General features: G+C 38.9%; 1 protein-coding gene across 6 annotated transcripts in view; it reads right to left on the minus strand.

Annotated features, from left to right (window-relative positions):
• Positions 1-12,414, minus strand: part of unk (RING finger protein unk) — a 337,167-nt gene that overhangs the window by 102,505 nt on the left and 222,248 nt on the right. For all 6 annotated transcript variants that reach the window (XR_010861738.2, XM_067158929.2, XM_067158953.2 and 3 more), the window contains one exon: positions 4,378-4,538. Coding sequence is in view for 5 of the 6 variants with exons in the window: in XM_067158929.2 (XP_067015030.1) it covers positions 4,378-4,538 (161 nt within the window). In the remaining variant the exon portion in view is untranslated. The remainder of the gene's footprint in view (positions 1-4,377; positions 4,539-12,414) is intronic.

Below are 12,414 nucleotides of genomic sequence, written 5' to 3' on the forward strand. Positions count from 1 at the left end.
TAAATTGGAACAATCAGAGAAATTACCGATACATTTGTGTATTAAACGTGCGTCAACATACCTGCACCTAGTTCTAAGAGACTCAATACGCATCTTTGTACAAAACAAATCATAATTTATCAACGACAGCTTAATACCCAAACACTTTTTACTGAACCATTTTGAGAATCTGATCTGTACTTGCTCTAAGGCATTAACTAGGTACTGCTGTGAAGGGATCCACACTTCAGAGCAGTACTCTAGACTAGAGCGTATAAGTGAGAAGTACAGGGTTTTCAATGAGACAACAGGTTTAAAACTCTTGCAATTTCCTTTGAAATTGATACTATTTCATTTCTTCAATTTCTGGTCAAGTTAAAGGATCAGAGTGTTGTTTACAACTTCAGTAATGATCAGGTTTTCCAAATTCTCAACCCATTCATGTCTGGTGCTCTGTCAGAGCATGTTCTGAAAGCTATTTCCTGAAAGTGGGCGGTAGACACTTTTCACGCTCACATTAATGAGGTTTTCATCCCATCTCAAGCTTTGGCTTCACTCGTGCAACGGTACTAATTTTGTGTGCAATAATTGTATGAAACCATTTCAGAATACATTCAAGACATTAAATTCTATGCCAGGGTATTCTTACTTAACTTTTCTGATACCCAGATGGTAACCAGCATATTCGAAGGCCTAGCGCCAAACTACCGTTCTTATCTTTCCTAGCCATTGAGGATGTTACCGTTCACACAGCTGGAAGCTATGACCATAACAAACAAAGGCGTGTGCTACACAGATCAGCTGAGGGATGCTACAGGTCTTCCTACATAAATGTATCTCTCTCATCAATATTCATCCTCTGAGCAAGTTTCAACTGTGGTGATTGTAACCATGTACAGAGCAATTGTCCTAAAAGTACAGCCTTAGGCAATGCTAGATGTAACATCAGTAGCTCTGCACCAAACAGTCAGGCTTGTTTCCGTTGTGGTTCAGACAGACATTTCAGTCTACACAATCAGCCCAACTCTTCTTCTGGACCTAGACAAACTGAATTACACAGTAGACAATGACTATATGCGCATCATTATGTTAAACAGCTTAAAGTTGCTAAAACTACTAATGCTGACCATGTTTCAAAAGATCTCTCTTTAATTTCTGATACAAAGTATACATCCGATTGTGTTTCTTCCAGCCTTGCTGCTTATCATTTTTCAAGTGTTTCTTCCAATTTAGATGTAAACAGTATATGACACAGTGTAACCCTTTCAGTTCAGAAGAAAGTTTCCTTCAATCATGCAGTATTTCTGCTGTGCCATCCTGTCAGTTACCTTGTGTGTGTATTAAGATAAATGATGAACCGGCTTGTGCCTGGTTAGATTCCGGTAGTAGGGTTATGTTAATGAGTGAGGAATGGTTTCATACCATGAAGGCTATGTGTAAATTCTCTCCTTTTTATTCTGTTCCATTATCGTATCGCACTGCTAATTCAAATATCCTGAACATCCTGGGTTCTATCAAGGTGAAAATGCAAGTTTGTGATTTTACACGGAAGGTATCTTTGTTTCTAAAGATTTACAATGTCCATTCATTTTAGGTGTAGATTTTATCACTAAGTCTAGATTGATTTTGGATCTGCAACACTATGCCTTTTATTTTAAATTTTCTACAATGCAGACATTCTCCTATTTTTTCACTTTGTCATGTCGGTGCTATGCAGGGTAAGGAATGAGACTTGTGTACCTTTAATTTTGATCATTTGCCTGTTGAACAAGATGCAAGAATTACAAGCTAGTGTGATAAATTTCCTGACGTTTTGAGCGATAAATTAAGTGTTACTAATGTACTGGAGTACAACACTGAGATCGCTGATCACATTCCAGTACATTCCCTCCATACCATTTGGCTCCACCTAAGATGAATGCACTTAACACAATTAATACGCGTTTCCAAGCACGGTGCTCTGCAGCCGATCAGTATGAATACGTGTTGGTGCAGCTCTGTCTTCTGATGCCATCTAATGGTTAATGAGGAACTACTTGGAGATTATTGTTGATGCACCTGAATGGTAGAAAATCTGCACTTCTTTTAGTACTGGTTTTGCCCGTTTTAGTGTGTCAATGGCATTTGTTTTTGCCTTTGAATATCTCCCATGTATCCATCAATGCTAGTAAACAAAAATGGCAGTGCCGGTAAACAGTGGATTGACTCCTGGTGTTATACGTGAATTATACGCTGATAATTTGTCATATGTTTCCAGTGATTGTAAGGAGAGTGAAGATGAATTGTCTAATGATAATTCTAGTGCTAGTGTTATGCGTTTATGTGGAAGTAATGTGGTGAATGACACGTATATTGCATCATGCGAGTAATGACCTGTTGCTTCAGATAGCAAAGATGGTCTAGATGTAAATACTGTTGATAATATCCTCCCTATTTCATGCAATGAATGGTCTAAACAGAATATTATACTGTTTTTGGAGTTTTTCTCGGGGACGCCTGGCGTTAAAATTTAGCCGAGTGAACCTGAAAATATAGGTTGCGATGTCAAGTTGTTCATTTGTAATGATTTGTTGGAGTGTATGGTGGAGGAATCAGACAGATATCATTACCAGAATGAACCGAAATATAAAATCTCACCAAAAACTTTAATGTGGACATATATAAATGTGAATGAACTCAAAATTATTAAATTATGATACCCTGCAATAACTCTATGACTCTGCCAAAACCTTCCAGCCACAGGGGCCAGTTATATGTCAGATGGGCCAGACAGCAATGTGTTAAGGCAGTCATCGACAAAATGCTCATAAAATGGTGTCATATGCACTTCCAAGTCATCATGTTCGCCCCAGATGTTTTTTGTTCCTAAGCCATGCACCCCTAACGCATCTCCTTTGAATTTTTTCACTTGAGTGCACAGTATTCCTTCCTTCATTGCAAACAAAGTGCACTACTTCTAATTGACAACTGTCCTCCACCAATATAATTAATAAGGCACCATTAAAGATGTTAATTTACATGAAATAATAATGAACACATTATTGATGTGTGTATACATACAAAGACAATAGGATTGTTAACTACTTAAATACTACATTCTTTGTTTGTTTGTTTGTTTGTTTCTTTCTTTCTTTCATCTCTGTACAGGCCATGAAGGCCCTTGGAGGGGTGGAAGGTAAAGGCTTCCACCATTCGTAACCGCGGCACTTGATGGGGTAGAGGGGTACGCCCTACGCCCGGACTTAAATACTACATACATTAACCAAATATTAAATGAAAAATCAAATTCTGACATGTTCAAGATACATTAAATTCATGAATTAAGAGTATTCTCATTGACAACACAAAGGTGTGCTGCAATAACTTAAAAGTCTCCCAGTGAGCACTTGTCTACACCCTGGGCACCAAGGTTTCTCTTCGTCTGAAAATAAAAAGTTGCCTACAAGCAACTCATTCACCAATTTCCTGAGCCCTGGCAATAATTTGGTCAATGTTAGTCTTGATGGTGCTGCACGCGCTATTTTCATTTCTGCATTGAGATGCATATCTTCAGCCGAGATCGGAATCAATATTTGTTGATCTTCATCCTGGAAAAGAACTGTTCACATCTGTAATTACTTCCAAAGATTGAAAGGATTTCTGCTGCAAACTTTCGGACTTGTTGGAAGCGTAAGGGAACAAGCGTTTGGTAAAAGTCAATAATTTCCCTTTCTTTGTACTCTTACTTCAACCATGGGTCACATATTAACTCTCGTTACATATTAACTCTATAAGTTCCAGTTGTAACTTCTGGGGTGCATATTCTGGTTGAACACTAAATGGTACGGAAAAGAGCTGCAACTTCCCTCTCCAGAATCAAGATCCTGAAACCTTCTATCCCGTACTGATGTACATAATACTGCTTATAATGAATCCTAACATTAAACTTTCTGCAGACAACATTCCTTTTACACACTAAGCACCGAGCTTCTCATACATGTTTGCCAGTTAGGGAACAGAGCAAAAGCGTGAGCCAGCCGACACCGCACGGGATTAAAGACACCCTGCATGCAGCTCAGCTGGCATGCACTTGACCTTGAAATGCCTGGTCTAATGTATCTTCTTGCCATACAAAATATGCTGTACCTATATAAAAACTGAACAATTATCAATATTTTTAAGTGCAATATGCTCCCTTGTTTAATGCTGGAACTGAACCTTTACTTGTTGAATAAACAGCCGTATATGATAAATATAGGAACTGCAATGTTGTTTTAAAATTTTTCCAATGTCAATTACAGTGCAGGTATAATAAGGGGGCAGGATTCTATGGCTAAATATGGTATTCTGTATGATCTCCAATTCAGAGAGGCAATGAGTTGAAAACTGTTAATGTACGTACAGAATAGCAAGACTTACCGAATCTAATGAGTCTTGGTGAGAGAATCTAGTAGTTGATAGAAAGCTAGACTGCAACTGCTGAAGAGGAGATGAAGTCGATGGTGAGAAGTTTCCTATGGAGTTTCTCTCATTCAGGGCACTGCCCGGAATATTTACAGGAGCTGAACTTCCCAGCATACCTACATTTAAAAATAGAAACAATTCTCACAAAATATTTTCTAACAAAAAACACAAGGCACATAGAATGTTCTAAAGAAGTGTGGCATCCTTGTGCTGGTAAGCAATCTCTGCCAGCAAAAAATCCAAAATTTCAGCAACTGTGTCACATGTAGTGTCGTGTCACTTGTGGACATCCTGTACGTACACAACATGCGCAAGGTGGAAAGGACTCTTTTAAGTAACGCTGAGTCATGGGAAGGAAGTCCGGCTCCATGGCTAAATGGTTAGCGTGTTGGCCTTTGGTCACAGGGGTCCCGGGTTCGATTCCCAGTAGGGTCGGGAATTTTAACCATAATTGGTTAATTTTGCTGGCATGGGGCTGGGTGTATGTGTCGTCTTCATCATTATTTCATCCTCATCACAACATGCAGGTCGCCTAAGGGCGTCAAATAAAAAGACCTGCATCTAACGAGCCAAACTTGTCCTCGGATACTCCCAGCACTAAAAACCATATGCCATTTCATTTTTTCTTACAGGAAGAAATTTATGTGGGAATATTCCCAGACTGGAGCCTCCGTGGCTCAGACAGCAGCGCGTCGGCCTCTCACCGCTGGATACCGTGGTTCAAATCCCGGTCACTCCATGTTAGATTTGTGCTGGACAAAGTAGAGGCGGGACAGGTTTTTCTCCGGGTACTCCCGTTTTCCCTATCTTCATTCCAGCAACATTCTCCATTCTCATTTCATAGCATCTATCAGTCATTAATATATCACTTTGGGACTGGGGACCCCATCGTACTAACAGCCTATATATGCTTCATTCATTACATCCCTGACCCGGCCAATGACTGGAAAACAGGTTGTAGGTTTTAATTTTAATTTTCATTCCCAGACTGGAAACCTTTAATTCTGTCATTGTTTTCATAACTTTAGTTATGAATTATGTTACAAAACTACTAGAGGTCTGTATGCATGACAAAAGATGCATGAATCTCAGTTTATATCCCGTAAACCTACCAACCAGAACCTCTGTTCAAGGATATTCTTAGTGTCTTCGTCAATGACAGTCACAGACTCGAACACAACAATAGGAAGGGGCCCAAGGCTGAACAATGGGAGGCAGCATAACACGATTCACACATTGATTTCGTAAAGTTTTCGTGCTAGTGGTTTAAACTTCGCACTACCACACCAAAACTTTTTGGCGATGCAAGGGCTAGGATTGGGAAGGTAGCAGCCATGACCTTAATTAAGGTACAGCCCCAGCATTTGCCTAGTGTGAAAATGGGAAACTACAGAAAACAATCTTCAGGGCTGTCAACAGTGGGATTTTGTAAAGTAGTGGTATCAGATGTTATTGTAAAAAGTTCACAGTCAAGTCTGTTGTGTTATCCATGCAATCTTACCAGTAAGTATTTATTAAGAAAAACAATTAATAACACTAAACTGCCAGCTATTCACAGGAGATAAAATAAATATATTAAAATAAAATGGTGCTTAAGTCCATTAACACATCCCCTTCTTGATTCTTGTTGCCATATCTGTGTAGACCCAGAATCTCTTCTCTTCCCACCTATGCATTCAGATCTCCCATTATAATTACTTCCTTCTCTTCTATGTATTTCTTCACTTCAAGAAATTGTTCTATATTCTCTTCTTTATTTCCAGTTTGTAGAGCACATACTTGGAACAGATCTCATGTTCCTGCCTGAAACCGTATCCTTGCTATGATTATTCAGTCATTGATCTTCTTCACCTCCTCCATATATTCCAGGACATCCTTTCTAATGATCATTCCTACTCCATTTACTGCATCTTGTGTTCCACCATAAAATAGCCTGTATCCTTCCTTCAGTTTTCTTTCCCCTCTTCCTCTCCATTATTCTTCACTAAGACCATGGGTGGCTACGAACTTCTCTTTCATGAACTCTATCTGTCCCAACTCAGATATATTGTGATACTGGCTACCCTCTTAACACAGCTTCCCCAGTACCTGAAGAACAGCGTGTCACCTGCAGGGGACATCCTGGCATTTTTCGAGGTCGCACCAAATTTGCACTAATTTATAGGCTGTTATTATGATGGGATTGCAACTTCCAAAGGCATTTTAGAGCTGTTGCCAGCGGGTGATGAGGCCGCTCCTAACATAGAGTACAAATACCTTAACCTTGGGACAGATGCTGATTTAGGGGTTCCACTGTCGTTTCTTACACTGAGGGAACCATCACCTCACTAAGAGAACACATTCGCCCGAAGCTGTTGGTCCTCTTAGGGGGTAGAATTGTTTCTCACTGCCATACACTCGGCACAGAGTTACTGGCTGTAAGGTCTACTCTATTACCGCAGTGAACTGGACCAGTTGGACAATATCTACTACTGTATCTGGTAAATATATATCTAAAATCTGCAATTATCCTTCAGTCCGATTCCTCCTACACAGTATCCCACTGATAACAATCTCTGCTTCCTTAATCATCTTCCACGCCACCATAGCAAAGTCCCTCACACATGGGCGCCCGCAAGGGGGGGGGGGGGGGCAAGGGGGGCACTTGCCCCCCCCTGGAATTCTAAAAATGTTGATGTTCAATTGTTTAATATCATACTAGATTATTTCATAAACTGAAATTACTGACAGTCAGCTAGCATATGTTATAACTGGAAGTTTCTGCAAACAATTTAATGTTGCTGATGTTATATTGGTTTTTATATTCAAGAAAATTGTTAATGTGCCCCCCCCCCCCTGGAAAAGATCCTGCGGGCGCCCATGCCCTCACATCCCGAGCTATGTTCGTACCTATTCCAGCTTGCCTTACACTGTTAGCACCAACGTGGAAAATTACCACCTTCTCCTTACCCTGCTCCTCCTCTTCTATTTTCTGCCACATCTGCATTAACCTAATTCTTGGATAACACTTATACTCCCTCATCTTTTCTCTCCCCCTCACTATGCTGTTCCACCTCCCTCTTCCAATCCTCTAATCTAAGTTTCTCTTTCCTACTGTGACATTAATAATTATTAATTTATCATTTTGGATGGAACTTGGAATTCAGTGTCAATTTGGTTTATTAACCATTGTGTATCAACATTATTTTCCGAAGTATATTCTCTTCGTATGTTAGTTTAAGTATTGCATATTAATAATCACTAATTGTTGATTTTGGAATCCTATTACTTAAAAAAAAAATGCGCTGAAGTGAATGCATATCGTCTGAAATACTTGTGTGCATGCCTTGAGAGATGAGAAAGTGATCTGACTGGTTGCTGTCGCATATTGTTTGCAGCGGGGTCAAGGGCACTCGCTCCTTGTGCCATGTGCAGATATAATGGGAAGATGGCTTATCTTGTGCTACTATCAGACTACTTCATGGACTTGGGATGATTCAAATGACTTTCGACAATCAGATACTCTGGCTCTAACAATAGCACAGAAGAATGACTGCACGTGGTCAATGTGATTCAGGTTAGTGAGTGAAGAGGTAGACTAAATGGGAGACGCAAATTCAATAATACTGTAGGTACGATGCAAGATACATAGTAGGCTCTGAGGGCGTGGATATCGGTGATGTCAGAAAATCTATACTACAAACCGAGAAGTGACATTGCTCATGAGGTCATCTTTTGTATATGGTGGACAAATAACAATTTACTGTCAAACAACACTCTTAAGTCATTTTGTGCTATTAGAGTTGGGAACGGGTTAAGACGCCATGTGGAGCTCCTTCAGAGAGTAAGTTAAGCCCGCTCTGTAAGGAGTTTACGTCTGCTAAAGAATCAATTTGTTTGAGTATTTTACAGTCATCTGCAAATAGTAGAATTTCACACGAAATGGATGATATAGTATTAATGAGATCATCAATAAATAGGACAAAAAGAAGCGGACCTAGGACAATGCCCTATGGGACACCAGAATGTACCATGACAGGAGTCGAACTGAACCCATCAAGAACCACACACTGAGTTCTGGTATTGAGGAAGCTCTGCAGGAGAGTTAGGAAGCAACCATGGATATTAAAATGTTCTGAGAGTTTATAGGAAAGAAGTACGTGGCAGAAAAAATCATCACATTAAAATTAGTTGTGGCATATTAGAGAAAACAAAACAAACATCTCACAATAACGTTTGTAGACTTTAAGAAGGCATATGACTGTATTCATAGACCTTCAATATTGAAAATATTAAGAAATTTTGGACTGCACCCAAAACTAATCAAACGACTGAACTCGCCTTAACCAACACACAATAAAAAGTCAAATTTAGAGGGGAATTTTCTAAACCATTCCTCATAAAAACTGCTTTAAGACAGAGAGATTGTTTGTCACCACTGCTATTCAACTGTGCTTTGGAATATATAATGAGGGAATGGTATAAGGATAATCCAAAAAACATCAAAATTGGAAGATCAAAAGACAACATAACCTTAAATTGTCTGGGATTTGCTGGTGACCTTGCTCTCCTATCTAACAATGTTCAGGAATCTCGACAACAAATGAAATCACTACAGGAAATAGCACAATAAATTGGCCTCAAAATATCCTTTGAGAAAACAGAAATCATGTTAACCAACCCACCACTCACAAAGAAAATCGAAGTAAAGGAGAACAGGAGATCTAAATCATAGACAAATTGAAATACTTAGGTGAAATTATAACATACAACCGTAACGAAAAGCAAACTTGGAATAATAGAATAAACAAAAGAACTAAACCTCAATATGCCACCAAGAACACATACAACAAAAAAGACCTCTCAATAGCCACAAAATTAAAGCATTTATAAAACAGTCATACAACCAGAAATAACAAACGCTAGTGAAACCACTTTCAACACAACTAATACTGCAGCAATATACAGAATACTAAAAATAGAAAGAAGAAGAATCAGAACATGTATTAACAAAAAATACCAAGAAAATGGACACTGGAGACTAGTTTATGAAACAGTCTACAAAGAAACGGAACCAGTAATGAGAACTATCAGAAAGAAAAAAAAAAAAAAAATCTTTGGATACCTAATTAGAACACCCAAAAATAGAATTTTTTTTTTGCTAGGGGCTTTACGTCGCACCGACACAGATAGGTCTTATGGCAACGATGGGATAGGAAAGGCCTAGGAGTTGGAAGGAAGCGGCCGTGGCCTTAATTAAGGTACAGCCCCAGCATTTGCCTGGTGTGAAAACGGGAAACCACGGAAAACCATCTTCAGGGCTGCCGATAGTGGGATTCAAACCTACTATCTCCCGGATGCAAGCTCACAGCCGCGCACCTCTAACTCGCCCGGTAAAAATAGAATCAGCAGGATCATCATCATCATCATCATCATTGCATTTTTCCATTTATGTGGAGTCTGCCTTCTTGTAATGTTTCCTCCACTTCAATCGATCCATTGAATCCCGAGGGCTGAGTTTGGTGAGCCACAATGTCATCTCCCACCCTACCCAGCCACAGTGTTTGAGGTCAGTGACCCTCCACGTTCAGTTGAAGGGCAGTCTTTGCAACTGAGGTTGCACTGCTACGGAGTACATGCCCATATCATCACAGACGTGATTCACGCATTTTCTCTGTGATTGGGGCAATCTTGAATTTCTTTTGCACAGCATCGTTCCTGATATGGTCTAATCAAGTCAAGATATTGGACCACTGCAGCATCTTCATTTCCATTGCATGGAGTGCCTGTCCGTGCTTTGATGTTGTAGGCCAGCATTCAGATCCATAAAGGGCCACCGGTCTAATCACTGTGCGGTAGACTTTAGATTTTAGATGCATACCTGCCAACTTAAAAAAAACAAAAATCAAGGAGATTTTGATATTAAAATCAGAAAAAAATCAGAAGATACAATTGGTCAAAACTGCTTATTCTACATGTTTTGCGCAATACTGTACTAGGATATATTTATAACACTTATTGTCTCGTTTCAACAACAAGGCCACAAGGCTGAAAATCACTCATCTCTATTACCTCACAGGAAGTATGTGAGTGAGATGATCGGTCTCTGATAAGCCTTCCGAAAATAGTATGAACTCATGCTGCACACGTGTGAATCGGTCATGCACTTAAATGCCATTACTTAGCAAATGCATAGATAATATATTGTATCAAGCGCCCGTGCGATTATGTGAAGCGCAATGCTATTTGTATCAAATAACTAGCTGTTGTACCTGTGCTTTGCTACAGAATTCTCAGAAAGACTGACCTTATAGTTTTCACAACTGAAGTCAACATAGGTCATTACAATGACGTCAGTACGAATGTCACGATTAAAAGTAATGCTGGCATATGAAATATTCAATAAAATGAAAACCAGCACATTCTCTCACTTTTAAAGAAAAGTACTGTGCCCATTGCAATTCTGGGACGTGTTCCAAAATGGCGCCTACGGAAGGTAGAGACCAATTGAAATAATAACATTAAGTTATTTATTAGACCACCTAATCAATACAAAATCGTCTTGGATGATTTACATAAATTTGTTAGCTAATAGTGGGACATGTTTCGCCTTCTCTGAAGGCATCATCAGCCATAGTCTTAACCTTAAATTAAAAATAAGCGTCTAAATAACATGTAGTGATGAAATGAATTTTAAAATCTTGAAGAGATTTGAAATTTGATATTTGATATTTATTACATGTAAGGTAGAGACCATCCGAGATATAGGAATACATAGCAAGGTCTTGACATTTAAGCATATTAGAAGGCCATGAATTATTCGGAACTACGATGTTACGGAGGTGATGGGCGACAGAGTAGAATCAACTGGATTGTTAAAAAAAAAACAAGAAGAATCGAAGGGATTATTAGAAAAACGATACTTAAAAATTTCAACTCAAGAGGATAAGAAGTAGCTGATATCGCTCTGCAGAAACAAGAAGATTATTCAGATTCTAACACAAATACAGAGTTAAAACACCAATAATATTGAAGAGGACAGCGTATTAACGTAAAAAAATACGGTGAAGAATATAAGAAATCCTTAAAAATACGAAAATTTCGTCCAGATAAATATACTGATTGTCTTGAAGGACAAGATCTGTTGTTCTACGAGAGCAGAAACCAGAACTGCGGGAAGAGAAAACAATAGCAGAATTTTCGTATTTAGAAGAGAGATCGTACGAAGATAATATTTTCGAAGTCAAATTATTTAATTTCGAATACTTGACCAAGACGAGGCGTGAATTATCTTACGCAGACCTCGCGAAAGAAAACTAGAAGATTTATATATCAGGAGGAATATTAAGTTAACAGAAATCCAAAATGAATATGTACTACTCAGAGATATTTGGTACTGTCAGCAGTTTTTCTAAGAAGATGATGGCCTGCTAAAAACCGAGATGGACCAACCTGGAGGGAGATGTCATCCGGGCAGTTATGACTATCCAAGATGAGAGAAGGAAGTCGCCTAGCCAGAGCAAATTGAGATGAGGAATCCAACCAGTCGTCGAACCATGGCCAGAGATCCAGCCTTGTGACGGACGGAAAGGGAGCAACTGTGGCCTGAGATATCGAATGACGAGCTAAGTGCTTATATTAAGTAATATAATTCCTAATTTACGTATTTATGGTATGTGCAGTAGAACAGAATAGCCTAAGCATGAGATAATTAAGTGTGCAAGTGAAGTAATGAAGTGAAGTGAGATATATTTAAGATGCTATTAATATGTTAAGTCAGTGTAGAACTAAGACGATATCTTGTGATATATGGTTACGTATTATTAAGTAGTTTCAACCAGGTGAATGAGAATACGGTTAAGAAGTGACATATTATGACAGCCGATTTCAAAGAATGCCAAATAATAAATAGATCTATGAGTGTCATAGAGCCATCCAGACTTAGATTACGTCATGTGGATTGCATATTCAGGAGTGTTAGTTAGAGTCATGTTATTCCTTGCTGCTTGATAT

The sequence above is a fragment of the Anabrus simplex genome, chromosome 1 (assembly GCF_040414725.1).
Source record: "Anabrus simplex isolate iqAnaSimp1 chromosome 1, ASM4041472v1, whole genome shotgun sequence".
Lineage (NCBI taxonomy): Eukaryota > Metazoa > Arthropoda > Insecta > Orthoptera > Tettigoniidae > Anabrus > Anabrus simplex.